General features: G+C 39.6%; 3 protein-coding genes across 3 annotated transcripts; 1 reads left to right on the plus strand and 2 right to left on the minus strand.

Annotated features, from left to right (window-relative positions):
- Positions 1-1197: 1197 nt before the first annotated feature.
- Positions 1198-3416, minus strand: LOC148722474 (phosphatidylinositol N-acetylglucosaminyltransferase subunit Y-like). The gene is made up of 2 exons (XM_088736328.1): positions 3281-3416; positions 1198-1882 (listed from the first exon to the last, which is right to left on the minus strand). Exons 1-2 carry the CDS (start codon positions 3410-3412, stop codon positions 1751-1753), a joined length of 264 nt encoding a protein of 87 aa, XP_088592454.1. The 5' UTR covers positions 3413-3416; the 3' UTR covers positions 1198-1750.
- A 42-nt stretch (positions 3417-3458) lies between these two features.
- LOC111323302 (adenylosuccinate lyase) lies at positions 3459-12216 on the plus strand. Its single transcript, XM_088736127.1, has 12 exons — positions 3459-3621; positions 3929-4132; positions 5502-5546; positions 6664-6743; positions 7713-7884; positions 9118-9255; positions 9458-9527; positions 9769-9916; positions 10310-10400; positions 10716-10805; positions 11324-11500; positions 11995-12216. The coding sequence occupies exons 1-12, from the start codon at positions 3478-3480 to the stop codon at positions 12079-12081; spliced, it is 1446 nt and encodes a 481-aa protein (XP_088592253.1). The 5' UTR covers positions 3459-3477; the 3' UTR covers positions 12082-12216.
- A 668-nt stretch (positions 12217-12884) lies between these two features.
- On the minus strand, positions 12885-18116 carry LOC111323303 (neo-calmodulin). Its single transcript, XM_022926625.2, has 2 exons — positions 17701-18116; positions 12885-13424 (listed from the first exon to the last, which is right to left on the minus strand). The coding sequence occupies exons 1-2, from the start codon at positions 17973-17975 to the stop codon at positions 13181-13183; spliced, it is 519 nt and encodes a 172-aa protein (XP_022782360.2). The 5' UTR covers positions 17976-18116; the 3' UTR covers positions 12885-13180.
- Positions 18117-18296: the final 180 nt, after the last annotated feature.

Genomic DNA, 18296 nt, shown 5'->3' on the forward strand with positions numbered 1-18296 from the left:
TCTCAACTTTTTCATAGCTGCCATTTTTCATAGCTGTCTTTTCTTTATCAGAAGTAAGGCTACGAAAGTGGATCAAGAAACATCACTTATCACGAGAAATAGTCAAACATCTCAACTTTAACAGTTCACTACGTCTTGACCCAGGCGGTGTGCCTGGTCTTGGGGCATAGCTGGTCACGGGGCATAGCTGTCTCTTCTTTATCAGAAGTAAGGCTACAAAAGTGGATCAAGAAACATCAATTATCACGAAAAATAGTCAATCATCTCAATTTTTTCATAGCTGCCATTTTTCATAGCTGTCTTTTCTTTATCAAAAGTAAGGCTACGAAAGTGGATCAAGAAACATCACTTATCACGAAAAATAGTCAAACATCTCAACTTTAACAGTTCACTACGTCTTGACCCAGGCGGTGTGCCTGGTCTTGGGGCATAGCTGGTCACGGGGCATAGCTGTCTTTTCTTTATCAGAAGTAACGCTACAAAAGTGGATCAAGAAACATCAATTATCACGAAAAATAGTCAAACATCTCAACTTTTTCATAGCTGCCATTTTTCATAGCTGTCTTTTCTTTATCAGAAGTAAGGCTACGAAAGTGGATCAAGAAACATCACTTATCACGAGAAATAGTCAAACATCTCAACTTTAACAGTTCACTACGTCTTGACCCAGGCGGTGCGCCTGGTCTTGGGGCATAGCTGGTCACGGGGCATAGCTGTCTTTTCTTCATCAGAAGTAAGGCTACAAAAGTGGATCAAGAAACATCACTTATCACGAAAAACAGTCAAACATCTCAACTTTAACTGTTCACTACGTCTTGACCCAGGCGGTGTGCCTGGTCTTGACCCTTCAACTCCCAGAAATGATTAACATGTAACTTCTCCCCAAAATATCCATACATTATCCAGTAAACAGGTAATGAGAATACTCAAATTTATCAGGTAGAAGTTGTTACCTTGATTAAACACCAAACTCTCACAACCAATTTACAAGGAAATGTGTTGCAGCTAGAGGGGAGAATTAACAATCCGATCTACGGAGTAAAAGTGTTGCCAACTGCCCGTTAGCCAGCGGATTCTACCAAAATCGAACTTAGTCCCCCACAGTCTAGAGACAAAAACATGTGCTCGTCTGACCAGCCATCTTGTTGTGTTATTGCGTAGTTTTCGGATCGCTAATTAAAATCTTTGCTGTTCCCGCTCGTTGTCCAAGTTTTATTTGTTCGGATAACTTTCGTCACAAAAGGGTTAATCATTATGTTGTACTCTGAGGCAAAAAAAAATTACTTTTACACTGCCTCTCGAAACCCAGGAGTATATATGGGTACAGGTGGGGGAGGCCTGATGAAATACTGGGGGGTGACCTTGTGACAAACTGGCACCCCACCAAGGTGGGGGAGGTGTAATATTACTAGTTACGTCATATTAAGGACACCAGGTTAGACTCCAGTGGTGTGGACCACTCTGTTCCAGTACAGACTTCTCCTATCTTTCTTTTCAATGATCAGTATTTTTTAGGTACATAGCTACTGATAATAATAAAAATGAAAGTAATCTCTGGTATTAAAAAGTTGCTCATTCATCAAAAAGTCACCTGTAAGTCAGACATAGTTGTAGCAAAACATGTTCATGTTGTAGGCTGATCCTTTCCTCTAACGTAAGCCACAGAATATGCTTTCCTTGCATATTTTTCATCCTTGAGGCCGGTGGCATTTTAAGGGAACTTTCTCCATGATGGAGGATTTCTGTTGCTTTAGTTATGAGTGAAAAATTTTAGCCCCATCCAGTTGAAATACATGAAGAACACAAACACAGGTATGGAGGTTGGTACCAGAAGGCCAAAGTAACATGGTGAGTACTGGTTGAGACAAGACTCTGGAAAATCCTGAAACAATAAAAAACATGCCATGATTAGGATAATGCATCTTTACTTAGCTGGAGTTTCTTAAACTTTTTAGAGTGACTAGCACCCCATTTCTCTTCACCATAAAACCCCTTAATCAAATATTAGGATCACAAGAATAAGCTCTGATTGCTAAAGAAATTCTCCATGTCAACACCTTAGGAAATGTGTAGAGAACAGTATGGAGAATATGGTATTGCATACTGATGTTAGGGTGTAAAGGGCATGATGGGGGTTCTTAACCCATGTTTAGGTATGGGGATGCTGCAGAGGGTTTCAGAACAAGAGACAAATTACACAGTCTCTTGTTTTAAAGGAATTTAAGCTGTATAAGAAGCCATTCTGATCAGATAAATCATGTTTGGTGGGTCTAAAACTCCGTTATTTCCTCGTGACATTTGAACTAAACAAAAGGCCATCACGATCTATTCTGTCAGTCTCTGCTTGTTATAATACTGATAAGTGGAAATATAATTTAAACTAAAGGATACTGAAAACAATAGCATTCTCATCCAGAAAATGATCTGATGTTGATGGATGACATTTCGTGGCCGGTTAACAACTCTTGGCTCATAATATCATATGAATAAAGGCTGATAGTTTCGAAAGAAACTGTTTGGGGCTGCGTCGGTGGGAGTAACGAAATAATTTGGATATATCAACAAAGTTGAAATGGTAAATTGGCCACCGTAATGATTACAAAAGCTGACGTTTCGAGCGTTAGCCCTTCGTCGGAGCGAATGGCTAACGCTCGAAACGTCAGCTTTTGTAATCATTACGGTGGCCAATTTACCCTTTCAACTTTGTTGATATATCCAAATTATTTCATAATATCATACCCTGTTTAGGACTGGTTCTGACCCTGTTTAAGACAGAGGCAAGTAAATTGTATACCTTGTTCAGGACAGCCAGGCCAAAAAACCGTGCCCTGTCCAGTAGCACGCCAAAAACCCATGCCCTGTCCAGCAGCACATCCCTGTATAGCCCAAATAAGGAAGTACCCCCACCCACCTCCCCATGGATGGAAAAGGCTTGCCTGAACCCAATGCTGAGAAGAGTCCCCTCTGCAAAATGTTACATCAAGCATCATTGAGTTGCAATCTTGTGGAATAATTCAAGCTAAGATAGATGTTTTTTTCCCACCGAAATGTAGTTGAAATTCCAAAATAATTTACCAGTTGTTTTAAGTGCCGATTTTCCGGTGGATAAGTTAGTATTTCATGTAAAGTATCAAAGCTAGCGATGAACTTACGCCTAAGTTCATCGCCAAGTATCTGTATGCACGTACATGAACATTGAGAACTGTGATAGTGGGTAATAATAGTGCATTTTGAGCTCAAAATTCCTACCCCCTGCCGAAAAAAACCTCAAATTACTCACCTCTGTAGTTAGATAAGTATGAAATATTCCAAAAAGGCAAAAAATAACGACGATCGGGGAGAATACAAGCAAAAAATACGGAGCGAAATTGTCGGCAAAAGTGTAGTGCACTGCACCTTCTGTGTTCTCCATTACATTTACGCGGGTAACCGCTGCAGGACGCATGTTGAGCGAAATCGCGGTCTCTGAAATTCAAGATGGCGGGAGATTCAGTCCACGCGGTGTATCGAAGTCCTCTCACAAGTCGTTATGCGAGTCCTGAAATGGCGTTTAATTTCTCTGAGGACAAGAAATTTTTTACTTGGAGGAAGTTGTGGCTTTTCCTAGCAAAATCCGAGAAGGTAGCCTTATTTTAGTACTTCTAGATCTTATATCTGAGAATCATCGTACCCCCTTTTGAACACCTCTTTTTCGGGGTGCACCTCTATTCAAGGGGATTTGATCTTAGATCAATCCTCCATGGCCTCAAGCTTTTGCCAAATATTCAATTTTTTTTCCAACTCTCCTCAGGCAAATGAAGATATGTTTTCCTTTCCTTTGCTCTTATTAAGGGCAGCGTCTCTCCCCAAAGCTCATCCCATTGAGGCTTTTGATTGTAGCCTCTATGACTTGGAATCTCTCATGACTGGGGTTTTGATTTTACTCAAGATTCTAGGATTGGAAATCACAGATGAACAAATTCAGGAAATGGAAGCTAACTTGAAAAATATAGACTACAGCCTGGCTGCCGCAGAGGAGAAGAAACGTAGACATGATGTCATGGCACATGTTCACACATTTGGTGTGTGCTGTCCCAAGGCTGCTCCCATTATTCACCTGGGAGCAACATCTTGTTATGTTGGTGATAACACTGTAAGTTAAATATCAGAGGCATCTTCTTGAAATAATTTTTTATTGAACCTCCTACAGAGACATTTTGTGTAAAAGCTGGCACGATGAATCAGCAGAAAACATAACATTGCATGCAAACACAATACTCTAAGGATAGTTTTTTCTACAACAGGATGGTGGGTAGCAAAGGAGGGGGTCCTGTTCCTGGTCCTGTGTACTTAATCTTGTATTGTTCTCTTTGTTCCCTTAATGAATTACTTTATTTCTATTGTTTCAAATTGAATAAACACAGACACCAAATCTACCTTTTCCATTTAGACCTACAAAATAATCGTGGAGATGAATAAAGAGGGCTTAAACCTTAAAATCCCAAGGTGTGATTGTTAATTCTTCCCTCTAAATGCTACAGAAATTCCTTGTATATTAGTTACAAGAGTTCAATGGTAGATCAAGACAACAACTTCTCCAGGGCTCGACACTAACTTTTCAATCTACTAGCCAAGTGGCTGGTGACATCTTAGATGCTTCGACAATGTCAGTTCGTTTACCAGCCAAACTGGCTAGTGGAAACCGAAATCCATTAGCCAAAACTGAATTTTTACTAGTCTGTGGTTAGTGGGCTACCATAAGTGTCGAGCCCTGTTCTACCTGATAAATTTGAGTTTTCTCATTACCTGTTTGGTGGACAATGTATGAATATCAGAGGGAGAAGTTACATGTTAATCACTTCTGAGAGTTAAATGGTTACAAATAATTACTGATGTTTTGAGAAGCCTTTCCCCTCTGTCCCTTCCCCCTTCTCTTCTTTGTAGGTGGTTACTTAATATCTCTGCAATTATAATTCCACAAAAGATGACAAAAAGGTACTGGAAAATGTTTGGGAGACTAGGCAAATTCTTGGGCATGGAGTATCAGTCACTATAGTCTTTGCCACCATCAGTATTAGCTTTGGTTTTGTGGGTCACTAGGTTCTAGATAACACTGAGTCATGGTCTTTGTATTTTCTTTACCATAACCTTATTGTAGGTGCACGTACTTGTACTTAAGCACATCTTTTGCTCCACAATCATAGGACTGAATGAACTTAAAGAATTCAATAAACCCATGATGATAACTTAACTTAACTTAACAACTTAACGGCCTGCTCCCAGTTGGCTTGTTGGCTCAATTGGTAGAGCGCTGCACTAGTATCGCAGAGGTCAGTGGTTCGAATCCCGTACAGGCCTGAATTTTTTCAGGTCTGATTTTCGCTATTGCATAAATAGCGCTATCTACTGTGAAGGATCGTTCATCATACGTATTTAATACCGCAGTTCAAAATATATGAACTTCATATATTCATTGTATCTTAAAGAATTCATTAAAAGACTTTTCTTGATTCTCTTTTAAGGACCTAATTGTGGTAAGGGATGCTTTTAACATTTTACTACCAAAGGTATGCAATATGTTTCATTCATAAATTTCTTTTAAAAATCTTTGTTTTCCTCACAGTAATGTAGGAATATACTCTCTGGACAGAGTAATGGGGCAATGCTCGAAAACTGAATAGCCCTTCTAAAAATGCCACAGCATTTTACTGAACTTTATCAGCTTCTCATTGATATTGAATCAAGTCTATCACTTACTCACCAGGGCTGGGTTGTTCAAAAGGAGGTTAACGTCAATCTAGGATTAGAAGTTAACCTTGGCTTTGAATTCTCCTGTGGAAGAGCATGTATAAGAGTTAAGGATTTCTTGAGTGTTCTCTCAATATAACCCAAAATTAATGAGAAAAAGAGACAAAAGAAAATCCCTTTGCAAAGCTATAAAACTTTATTAAATATTTATGCTAACCCTGGGTTGGGTTAACCATGCCTTGAACAACCCAGCCCAGGACTGTACAAGAGGAGTTGAACTAGGGGCAACTAAGAATGAATTCAGTGAGTGGTAGGGTGGAGGACTTGAACCTGGGACACTGGATTACAAGTCCAGCACCCTAACCACTCGGCCACACTACCACCAGCATATGCTGGGCACCCTGGATTTCACAGTTTCAGAGCACTTGGCTCCCTTCAATTCTTCTTAGAGCACAGCCTTGGACTTATGTCAAGTTTGCATTTGCAGATCATATTCTGCTCATGTATTTTAATAGATATATTTAACAAATGGTAAACACCACAGTGTACACTACTGAGTTATGGATGCATGCGGGAGGTTGCTACGCATGGAAGAAGCGTAAGAGTCGCGTGAGGCGATAGCCGAGAGCGACTCTAGCTTCTTGAGTGCTTAGCAAACCTCCCAAGTGCATCCATAACTCAATAGTGTACGCTGTGGTGTTTACCATTTGTTTTATAACATAACATTGATACATTGTAGCTAAAGAGTTCCCTTTTATTTAACAAATCTTACGCGACCAGAAAAAAACAAGCACACGGGGAAAAAAAGTCTTTGCATTTGCTCACGTCAGCAGCGTACACCCATGCGCAAATGGGGGATGCTAAATTGACCAATAAGAGCACGCGCTTTACTTTGGTTATGTTATAATGATTTATTGATTTTTCATTTATCTAAAGCTTGCCAGATGCATAGAGAGGCTATCAGGCTTTGCTGAGAAGAACAAGTCAATTCCTACACTTGGCTATACACATTTTCAGTAAGTTTAGTACAGTAAACACCTGCATATTAGAACACGTGGATTAAGAACATCAGGCTGAAATTTTGCAAATAAAGCACCATTTTTATAAGAACAAAATCAGCCTGGAAATATAAAATGTTGTTATAAAATGGATAAGACATTAACATGCCCTCCATGTTAGATGTATTTTCTTGTTCTGTTCACTAGTTAACTAGTAATAAGGCTGATTTTCTTTTGCAGGCTAATTGTTACAATAATATCACGATATTTATTAATTTTCTTTGCCATTAAATATGCTAATTTAATCTCGAGCATTTTTTTGCATTGTTACAGTTCTGAATTCCAACAACAAAATTTAAGAACAATTTAAGAACACCTTCAGGCTGATTTTTCACTAAGCACACGATAAATAAGAACCTGATCAGCCTGGCCTCCAAAATCATGTGTTCTTATATGCGGGTGTTTACTGTATTGCACCCCTATTGATTGACAAACATAAGGTGCATTAAAGGTTGACTGAATATAGTTCCAATTTCAAACTCTGGAATGCAAATGGGCCCAGGGTAGTTGAAAGAAAAAAGTAATTACCCTTTTGTAAGTAACCAATATTTACATTCAGAAGCATTTGGCTTAATCACTAAACAATTTTACTTGAATACCATACCAAGGCTGTGCTCTAAGGAAAATTGAATGGAGCCCAGTGCTCTGAAACTGTGAAATCCAGGGTGCGCAGCATATGCTTTGTATGAAAAAACTAAAATTCCTGAGTTGCCTAAGAGCAAAAGTAAGGTGCTAGGGGACACTTGGCACTGCTTGACCACAGCCTTGAGTACTCTCTAATAAAAGTGCTGCAATGTTTATCAAACCTATTTGCAACTCTGATGTAGAGGTTATTCCAAGAAATATTTACTTGACAGATTGAAGCACTTTGTCAAAATGAAGGTGATAAATGATCCAACTGGCTGCAAGTTTATCTTTTTTTTTCAGACCTGCTCAACTCACCACAGTTGGAAAGAGGGCAAGTCTTTGGCTGTCAGATCTCCTTATGGACTTGAGGAATCTTACTAGGGCTCGGGATGATTTAAGATTTAGAGGGGTCAAGGGAACTACTGGTACTCAGGCCAGCTTCCTTACTCTTTTTGATGGTGATCATGACAAGGTAGTCATTATCTTTTCTTGTTTAAAGGCTGATAGTTTCTAAAGAAACTGTTTGGGGCTGCGTCGGTGGGGGTAACGAAATAATTTGGATATATCAACAAAGTTGAAATGGTAAACTGGCCACCGTAACGATTTCAAAGCTGACGTTTCGAGCGTTAGCCCTTCGTTGGAGGCCTTAGCCCTAACGCTCGAAACGTCAGCTTTTGTAATCGTTACGGTGGCCAATTTACCATTTCAACTTTGTTGATATATCCCAATCTTTTCTTGTTTGTTTGTTTGTTTTTTTTTCTTTTGAGTCATTCCTTAATTGTTCCTTGTTAGTCAAGGAGAGACCATGAAGTGATTTCTCCTTACAATTTCAAAGTAATCTGAGTGTATAAAGGAGCTAAGTTTCTAAAGAAACTGTGGTGCTGCGTCGGTGAGGGTAACAAGGTAATTTGGTTTTATCAACTCTGTTGTTGAAATTGTGTGAAGAAATCGAGCCTACATTGAACTGAAATAAACTCAACTGATATAATAGAACAATTAACGGAAGTAGCCTAGAAAAATGAACACTCGTGAAACCGCACACAGATTCATTTTATTTGATTAAGTTAGTGATTATCTGATTTTACCACACCGGTTGTGGTTTTGTGATATAGGATATAGTGACACTTGAGAGTTTTACAGACTAGAACCTTGACGGTAGTCTTGAATACAGACAGCGTTTTATAGAGAGAACAGCGAGTTTCGAGATCTAGAGCCTTACGGAATGTTGAGCCTTGTAACACAGAAGGATTCAGCCAGTAAATTCTTTACAAATTGTAAATTGGCCACCGTAAAGAGTTAAAAAGCTGACGTTTCGAGCGTTAGCCCTTTGTCAGAGCGAATGGAGGAGTTGTGGGTTGTGTGTGGGTTTATATGCAGAAAATGGAGCTACGTTATTGGTGGGAACATGGTGGCGAAAAAAACACGAATGAATTAGTAGAATGAAAAGCGTTCGTTGATACCTATGGGGTTAAGAGTGCCGATTTGAAAGATAAACTTTTGTTCAAGAGTTTTGCGACTTTCCGAGCGACCAAAATGTAAGGAAAGACTGCAGGCCTGTGTGTAGTCTGATTGTCGGGGTGTTTGTAGCCCTGAGAAGGACTGTTGTCGGTAGCGGTGACTGACGTCAGCTCAGATTGTCAAAATGTCAGTCACCACTTCCTAGCACCTATCTGGCTGCACCTTTTCAGTGATTTTTTTCTCCTAGGTGGAACAACTCGACCAACTTGTAACAGAAATGGCTGGTTTCAAAAGTCACTACATTGTTACGGGGCAAACATACAGCCGTAAAGTAGACTTGGATTGTCTATCGGCTCTCGGCAGCCTTGGAGCATCAGTTCATAAGGTACATGTATATAAAGTCTGGTTAATTGCTACATTGTAAAACCTCAGCACTTGAACAAACCTTAAGTTATATTTAAAAAAAAATGCTACTCATTTACTACTGGCACAGTTGGGAAAAGCCAATTCAAAATTAAGTGATATGTGACAGTGCAATGGGTCCTTAAACCTGACACTTTCAAACTGAAATCGTTATTCTGTTTTAGACATGTACAGACGTCAGGCTTTTAGCAAATCAAAAAGAAATCGAGGAACCATTTGAAAAAGATCAGATTGGTAGGTATACACTCTAGACGTTTCTTCATGTAGACATTAAATGATGGAAATTGTCTAGCGAGAAAATCTAAAAAGACCTAAAACCATTTTGTTTTATTATATGTCCCATATAGAATTATCATTACTGAAGGGGATGTATTTATTGCAGATTTTCTTAGCTCGCCATAACTTACCAAGTAGATAGACTGTGCAGACACTTTGCAGGCCAGATTTTCATTTGATGTTTTTTTCTCTGTTTGAGGTTCCAGTGCTATGCCATACAAACGGAACCCAATGCGGAGTGAAAGGTGCTGCAGTCTGGCACGTCATTTAATGGTGCTTGTAGGAGATGCGCAGCAGACAGCAGCAACACAGTGGCTTGAGAGGACGCTGGACGATAGTGCTAACAGGTCACTTAAAACTACCCTGACTTGATGATTGTTTTATGAGCGTGCATTTCGATTAAGTGTTAGAGAGCTTAGGCCTAAGAAATAACAAAGTGTAAGTAGGAAGGAGGAAACTATTTAGCCTGCAGAACAAGCGTCATTTTTACGCTCTTCGGGCGGTTGGGGGCGAATGTGAAGCACTGAACAAGCGGAGGCAAGAGCGCCAAAAAAAGTTTCCTTTTTTCGCGTTTTAATTCTCACGTAGGTATCGCCTCTCGCGCGTTTATCTCTCTCCGCGCGCACGTCTTGCCGCTTAGGTGTGTCACACTCCTCGCACTGACCTCGCGCTTGCCTCAGCGCGTCTGAAAAACGAGAAGAAATGACAAAACTGACAACTGTAAACTTTTAATCTTGCAGGAGAATAAGTTTAGCCGAAGCATTCCTTACGGCAGATATTTTGCTCAGTACTTTGCAAAATGTTTCAGAGGGTTTGATAGTTTACCCTAAGGTAAGAACAAACATTCTTAGCAAGCTGTTGGATTTTAAATTTTTTTTTTTTTTATGTTTCATTTGATTAAAAAGACTGTAGTTTGTGTCAACAGGATGTGCAATTTGACTTCATATAACCCTTAAACTTCAAGTGGAGATAAACGTTAAATATCTCGTAATAATGTTGTTACATTTATTCAGCGAACAAGTGCTGAGAATAGTTAGTTCGGCTCAAATTTACCATAGGGCGGCCAGAAAAGAAGAGTACCAATGAAACCCAGAAAGTCAGAAGAATAGCAATTGTTTGAACATTTCCTCCTTGTCGTTTTCGCAGGTTATCGATCGCCATATTCGACAGGAGTTACCGTTTATGGCGTCCGAAAATATCATAATGGCAATGGTGAAAGCTGGGGGAAATAGACAGGTACGTGTCTGTTACCAAGGTAGCGTGCCGGATGACAAGCGCCCCAGTTTGCATTAGACCTCACTTCCCCACTCCCTCTCTGTTGAAAGGAAAAAAAGAACACCTTGCTATCACTCCCAGAGTCAGCACAATGTTACAGTAGTTGCCCACCTCCCTAAGAACTGATGAGGCTTAAAAAAATTGTTTCTCTGGCGAGCTTGAGCTTTTGGTAAGCTTTGACGGAAATTACATTTTAAACGGTAGTTGTTCTCCTGCTCCCAAAAACTCATGGAAACTTGATCGATAACGACATTTTTTATGATAACATCACTAGGCAACATTCGTCTTAGCGATTCTCTTTAGTTCTGCATCGGAAAAGAAGCTTTGATGGAAGGTTCTACTCTAAGAAGTTAATGTTATAACTAGACTTTATTCTCTAACCACAAAGGAATTTACAGAGGTGGCGGGAAATTGCGTTTTTTTTTTCATTCCTAAGAATCCCGCTTTCAATCGATTCTCTTTCCTTCTAAATCTGACAGGAGTGTCATGAGAAGATTCGCGTTCTGTCCCAGGAGTCTGGGGCGGTTGTCAAGGAGCAAGGCGGTGACAACGATTTGGTCGATAGGATCAAGAATTGCAGATACTTTGCTCCCATTCACAATCAGTTAGACGTCATCTTGGATGCTAGTACATTTGTGGGGCGTGCACCCCAGCAGGTAACGTAGAAAAAGCCTTGTTTATAAGGGAGTTGAATTTAGAAGTAAAATAAAAGGTTATGAGGGTAAAAAGCAAAAACAATTATCTGCCCTGCTGAAAATCTTTCCTATACAGCGTTGTTTGCATTGTTTTTCCCATTGTTACCGTGCCTTTCGATTATATGCGAAATGAGGAGTTCAAATGCATATCAAGTCCGAGCTCTTGCACAGAATATAACTTATGAAAATAAAAGCCCTTGGTGTAAGTTGTCGGTTATGTCCTAGTTACCCCTTAGCCTCGTTTAAAAAAACCGAGTCATGAAGTTCATTTAGAAAAGATTATTGCAGCTCGGAAACGATTGTAAATTTACACGCCATTTTGGGGGCAAGCACAGAGAGGCGTTAAACAATTCAAAACTGAACCATCCCAGTCAACTTTTGACTCCCAATCGACCGACAACTTATTGGTGTACTTCAAGGCTGCTGAAATAACGCTGTGTCCCTTTTCCATGCAGGTTTCCAAATTTATTAAGGAAGAAGTCGAACCAGTGCTGATTCCCTTCAAATCGGATCTAAGGAGCAAGTCGTCCATTGATGTTTAGTATTTTCCCTTATATAGGTACTCTTACCTAGCGTATATGTTTGTTTAGGATTTTCTCTTATGTAGGTACTCTTTCCTAGCTTATATGTTTGTTGTTTAGTGAGCTTGTTTGTATTTACATTGCGTGAAAGCAATATGCGGGAGACATTTCAGCGTGCAGTAATTAGTTTGCCGCTAGGCAGCTAAGCAGGTGCAGTGCACATAAGCGTCATGAGCCCGCAGTTAGGCGTGCGCTCATTAGCGTGCATCCAAGCGTGCGCTTTGTAGCGTGCATTCAAGCGGATGTTATTAGCAAGCAGTTAGTTAAGGTTTTAAATCGTTAATCGTACAGTTTTTCGCGCGAAGTTAAAGGTAGTTTATGCAATAATGGCGAGAAATTCAGGGCTTACACCCTTTAGGCCCATCTTACTTGAAGGTTATTTCATTCTGGCGAGAGACACGCCAGCGTTAGGAAAGAAAACTTCCATGAATTGAATTTCGGCAGATAATGCTTCACTGCTCGAGGATGGATAGTTATAAATGTTCTCATTAGATGCTAGAACTGAACTGCATAAAAGATGTGATAAAGCTAGTCATTTATTTCCACTTTACACTGGGATAACAAACCGGTGAGAACCGTACTCAGACAAGTTGATGTGGTTTTCAAGTTTGTCTAAGAATAGATGGCTTAACTCTTCCTACAATACAAATTGAAAAAGATGCAGATTTTCACATTTAAAATGGTTTAAGCATATTCTTAAAGTTATGAACGAAAATGCGATGCAAACGACTGTGAATATTGCGGAGTCATTCAATTGGGCCATGTTGTAAGTTAGGTACAAATTAAAAAAACTTTGAAAAGGGAAATCTTTACAGTATAATAAGGTTTTGAAGCCACAAAGAAATTGAAGGAACTTGAACAATCATGCATGAGATCAATGTCACCTAAATAATAACTGTTAGACCATCGATCAGGAAGATATTTGCGAAGTCATTCTGAAATAAATCTGAGATTTCGATACAGTCACTGTTTGATCTTTTTGCGAAGGTAACCAGCTTGGTCTCGAGTGTTGTGTGACTTACTGTGACTGTTGCGTGACAAAATCCTCAATGTGACACCTCTAAATTAGCTGTGGTTCTCCTTGGGAAGTCTCTTCCGGGATGGTCATGTTACCTTCTGTGGCGTCTCTATCGCATTTGAAGAACTCCACAAACTCCTCCCAGGACAACTGGCCGTCATCGTTTTTGTCAAACATGCTGATGAGTTCCTCCGCTTCTTCTCGGCTCAACTTCTCGCCGCTGTTACATACAACGTACAGTAGTTCATCCGGGGATATGTAGCCGTTACCGTCACGGTCGAACTTCCTGTAACGCAAAAATGCATGTACATGTGATATCAGCAATCTCTTTCCCAGAGTCCCGTCGTGGTAAAGAAAACGTTGGCTAATAGACCGATGAAAGGCCTGGGAACAAAAATACGTACGCATGGGAAGTGGTTTTTACTTAGAGAATGGGGAAATCGGAAAGGTTAGGTTGCCAAGTAAACAATTGACAAGACAAGTTTTAATGCTTGTTTTTTCATTATCGGTGGAAACAGGATGCAGCTATTCGAGTCTGAAATGCGTGCTTTTCACCTTGAAAAAGGGGATTTGAAATCTGTATTCAGTGCAGGTCTCAAGTCTCCCAAACTCGTTGCGATAACAAGTCGCAGGTCCAATTCGCTCTTCCAATTCATTTTCGTGAAAGATTTTGCTTCTGTGACATACGTTTCTCATTGGAGCCATGCGTGTATCGATTCTTTGTGTGATCAACGAAAGTTGTAATGTTTGGCGTATCAGTTTATGGTGCTGCTGTTGAGTTTTTCGCTTGTAAACATCATTTTACGATGTAAAAATTGTCTTTCTTTTCTCCACGAAAGCAGACCCTATACCTTTTAGACTCCTCCATTATACACGTTTATTACTCTGGAAAGACCCGGCGCAAATAGCCCATTTCCGAATTACTCTTGGCCTCATTTTCTAGACGAGTCCAGGTGCTCATCCTTTCATATGATAATAAGTTTTCATTTACATCCAAATTGAACTCATTTTCACAAGAATGGTTGAGCACAAGGCCTCGTTTTGAAAAAGAGGCCAAAAGTAATTTGGAAATTGCCTATTTCTGGTTCAAATGCCCCACCCCACCCAGGCAAGGTTCAAATTTTCCGTTACCCGGGAACAGACGACAGTCAAATGCCCTTGGGTTAGCAAAGGAGGGGGGGAGGGAGGGGGGTGCTGATGGCGGATGTTGAAGCTTCGAATTGATCGTTGCGTTAGAACTATAAATTCAATCGAGTTTGAATACGTGCTGTTGATCGCAATGACTTAATTTGATCTGTCCCCGCGAAGTAACGCAGTCGCGCTTAGTATTTTTAGGCCTTAAGAGTTATATATCAGATGTTGGATCATTCAAGAGTTGCATAATTCACTCGTATTCTGAGGCGACATATGTAGATTTTGCTTTATATCAGCTCTCAATTCGAAGTAATTTATTTCTGTTGCCACAACTCTTGGGGCTGTAGCGTCAATTTTTCGTTTTCTATGTCTATGTATATCAAAGTTTGAACTCAAGAAGCTGTCATACCGTCTCATATGTAATATGCTTTGAAAATTTGGCACTAATGACTATCACAAGAGTGGATAAACTTAACAAGAAGCCGATATGTTTTCTCTCAAGAGCTTTAAAGGTCAACGACTCGGTGTACGTGCTGTCCTCGAGAATCAATAAATTAGGCTGAAGTGGACTAAAACTGTTATCTAAAATGTAAGGTCACGTAGAAGTTTATTAGATCGAAACCTGTACTGTGCGTTTCATGGTAAGTTATGCGCTTTCGAATCGAAAACTGTGGTATTGATTTTAACCTAGCCTCGATTTTGTGGAAACTGATCAAAATGTAACTTCTCTTTACAGTTTCAATTGACTGTCTAGTAAGCACTGATGAAAATGAACAACACCATTAGATGGAACATGTTAGTTTTTTATATTAACAAATTTTCCCCTCTGATTTTCGAGGAAATGTTAACAGCTAGAAGTGAGAATCACTAAACGTATCGTGAGAGTTCAAGAATAAATGCAAATGTGATATTTCCAAAGATTTGCCTGTTTAGAAGTTATCACATAAAAGCAAATGAATCGCGAGGAAAGGCAAATGCAGTTCAAATCACCAGATCACGTTCGTAATGCGCCTATTTTGTTTTCATGAAGCGTTGAGGTTTGCGGGGGCGATTCCTTTTTAAAAGAGGAAGGCTGTACGTTTACAAAGCGATTGTGTGTTGTTGATGTTAATCAACGCGTCCAATCTGAAAGGCTCTATCTGTTCGAAGTGGATAATTGTGGCTTACATTTTACGCTTTACTGATTAACGTGGCTACTCGATCATAACCATTTTGTTTCAGTATTGAAAAGGTTAAATAATATATATTTAAGAGGTATCCTGTTTTGCGAAATAATACCGTAAGGTTTTTTTTTTCTAGTCTTTTGGCCTTTCCTGTATTATTATGCTAAGCTTCAGACTGTGAATGCTCTCAGTTTTGAGAATATATTATGAAATAAGTCTGGTGTAGGTGAAGTATTTCCTTCCATTATTTCTTGAAAAAGAGAATACCCTCTAATGAGCGCTGGTTTTAAAATGCAAAATGTTTTTCCTTTTGTAAAATGATATCGAATCGGAAAAAGATGTTGAAACTTGATGCTCAGCGACCGAATTGTCGGATCAAATATCTGGTATGAGCTGGACTCACGGTGTGGACTTCGGACTATCGGATCCCAGATCAAATTTCCGCATTCAGCACAAATAGAGATACTAATCCCTGATATTTACAGATTTTTTTTTCCTGTGTGAACCGAGGGTTGTATATTTTTGGAAATTTTGTTTCACACTCTAGCCAGTCTATAGTTCGCTTAATTAACACATGTGGAAAAGGAAAAGCCAGCTGTAATTTCAAAGCAAACGATATTTTACACCTCCATCGAGCGAGCTCCTGAGATCAACTGAGATAATCATTATTTTTTCGTTTTCGTAGAGTGGGGATATTAAACATATATTTACCTCTAGCTGATGGTAACATCTTGAAAAGCGAGCTAAAAAAAGGGCAAGGAAGCGTTCCTACGAGAGGCTATTTTTAGCTTAAAAAATTTATGATAATAAGAAAACCCTACGGAAAAACAACACTGACAAATATAGATCGAGCTTATGCGGCAAGCTTGCCGTAAGCGAAAGGCAGTGTTATTTACATCATGCATCGGTTCTTGCATGGTAAAAGAAAGAACTTAGAGGAATCTCATGCTTGTTATATATAATTTATTGCTTGGAAAAAAACCGTTATGCATATTCGCTCAGCCGAAAACAAAAATAAATTTTTCCTAAACACTGCATGAAAATAACGAGTAACTTTCCCACTCTAACTTCTGCTTTTCAATTTCATATTATCTGTTGGTGTTACGATTAAAACGGAGGACTTGAAAATAGTTTGTTGCATCGCCGTAGGTTGGTTGATTTCGTTTTAATGTCGATAAAGGGCTATAAACATGGAGAAAACAAGCATCTGGCGGTCCGTTCGGCAGGTGTAGCGTAGCGACGACTAGAAACCGTGTTTCTTGTTAGTCATTTTTCTCCAGTTGCATAGCAGTCTTAGCTGTCGCTAGAGGACAGACTAGAAAGAGGAGGAAAAAGTTTCCGATAGAATTGTACAGGCATCGATTTTCGTGCGTTTGAGCTATTTTCGTCATCTGGTTGTCGAATTAACTATTCAGAAGGAGACTGCTGTAATCAGATGCAACTCGCACGTGTATAAATTTACTATTTTTAAATTTTGTGTCTAAATTCATGCGCTTTTTCATCAGTCATAACCTCGCAAATATCGCTTTCCAAGCTAACAATCTAAGGGGACATTTTTGCTTTTTAGTTACATTACCAACGAAAAGTGGAAATCGTGTAACAACAAAATATTTATTTTATCCATGGTTGCATACCAACTCCTCTGTCATCTGTACACTTTAATCTAAATTCTGGTTGTCTAAATTTACTGGCGGAAAATAAATCTCGTATCAGGGTGCACGTAGATAAAATCGGTATTGCCCGCCGTTTTAAAGCGCAAATGAGATAAATTTGAATGTGTAATCAGAAGTCTTACATTGCTCGGGTATTTTTTTATAGACCGTCCATTCGTCATGCAAACTTTTAAGTTGTCAAATTTTAGTGCAAGCTAATTTTGGTCCAATCAGTTGATCTGCGCCAAGCGTTAAATGCAAAAAGCGAAATAAACTTGGAGTCTTCTTTGCAATCAGCGAAGACAGCTATTCGCGATAATTTTTTCCAGAACCTAGTTGAAGCGGTAGGTTTTTATTTTGGATATAAAATCGAGGCGGTTTTATGTTTTTCATGGATTGATTTAAGTTGAAAACGCAGCGAGCGAAAGTTTAAAACTGTAGTAAAGTGTTGAGACGACGCGAAAAAAATTTATTCCACTTGGCGCGTTATTAACCCAGTTGTTTTGGGCATATTCTGTAGAAGACTAAATCGCCATGCAAATAATAGCAACAATTAAGAGGAAACATATGGAAACTTAGGAAAAAAAGAGAAGGTAAAGTTTTGCTCACTAACTTGAATGCCTCGCGGAGTGATTCTTCGGCGTCCTCCTTCTTGCATTCATTAAATTTCCCCAACATTTCTGCAAATTCGTCAAAATTAATTTTATCCTTTTCGCTCTTGTTGCAAGCTTTGAGCACCTCGGCCACTTGGTTGTTCGTTGGGTTGAAGCCGAGGGATCGAACTGCGTTGGGAAAATCCACGTATTCTATTTCTCCGGTTTTGTCGTGGTCGAAAACATCGAACGCTGCTTTGAAAGATTGCACGTCGTCCGGGGTTACGGTGGCCATTTTCAGTCGAAGCGCTGTCCACCACACTTCTTGCTCTAGAGGAGGTACTCTAGACTGCCTGAACGAAGCATCAAAAATCGACTACACCAGGTGGTTCAGTGATCCTTAAGTTGTGCTCCTTGTCTGACAATATTTGCAATCCATTATTTTCCCCCCGAATATAAAGAAGCGCGCTGATTGGCTAAGCTTGGCACGCGACCCAAGTGTTAAACGCGCGACGATTACAAGGCATTCTTGTTCGCTCGCTGCTTAGATCAAATGACCACTTGCATCGGTGGAAAAATACTTCCTGGGCAATGCTGTAAATAAACTGATAGCCCT

Source organism: Stylophora pistillata, chromosome 10 (genome assembly GCF_964205215.1).
Source record: "Stylophora pistillata chromosome 10, jaStyPist1.2, whole genome shotgun sequence".
Classification (NCBI taxonomy): Eukaryota; Metazoa; Cnidaria; class Anthozoa; order Scleractinia; family Pocilloporidae; genus Stylophora; species Stylophora pistillata.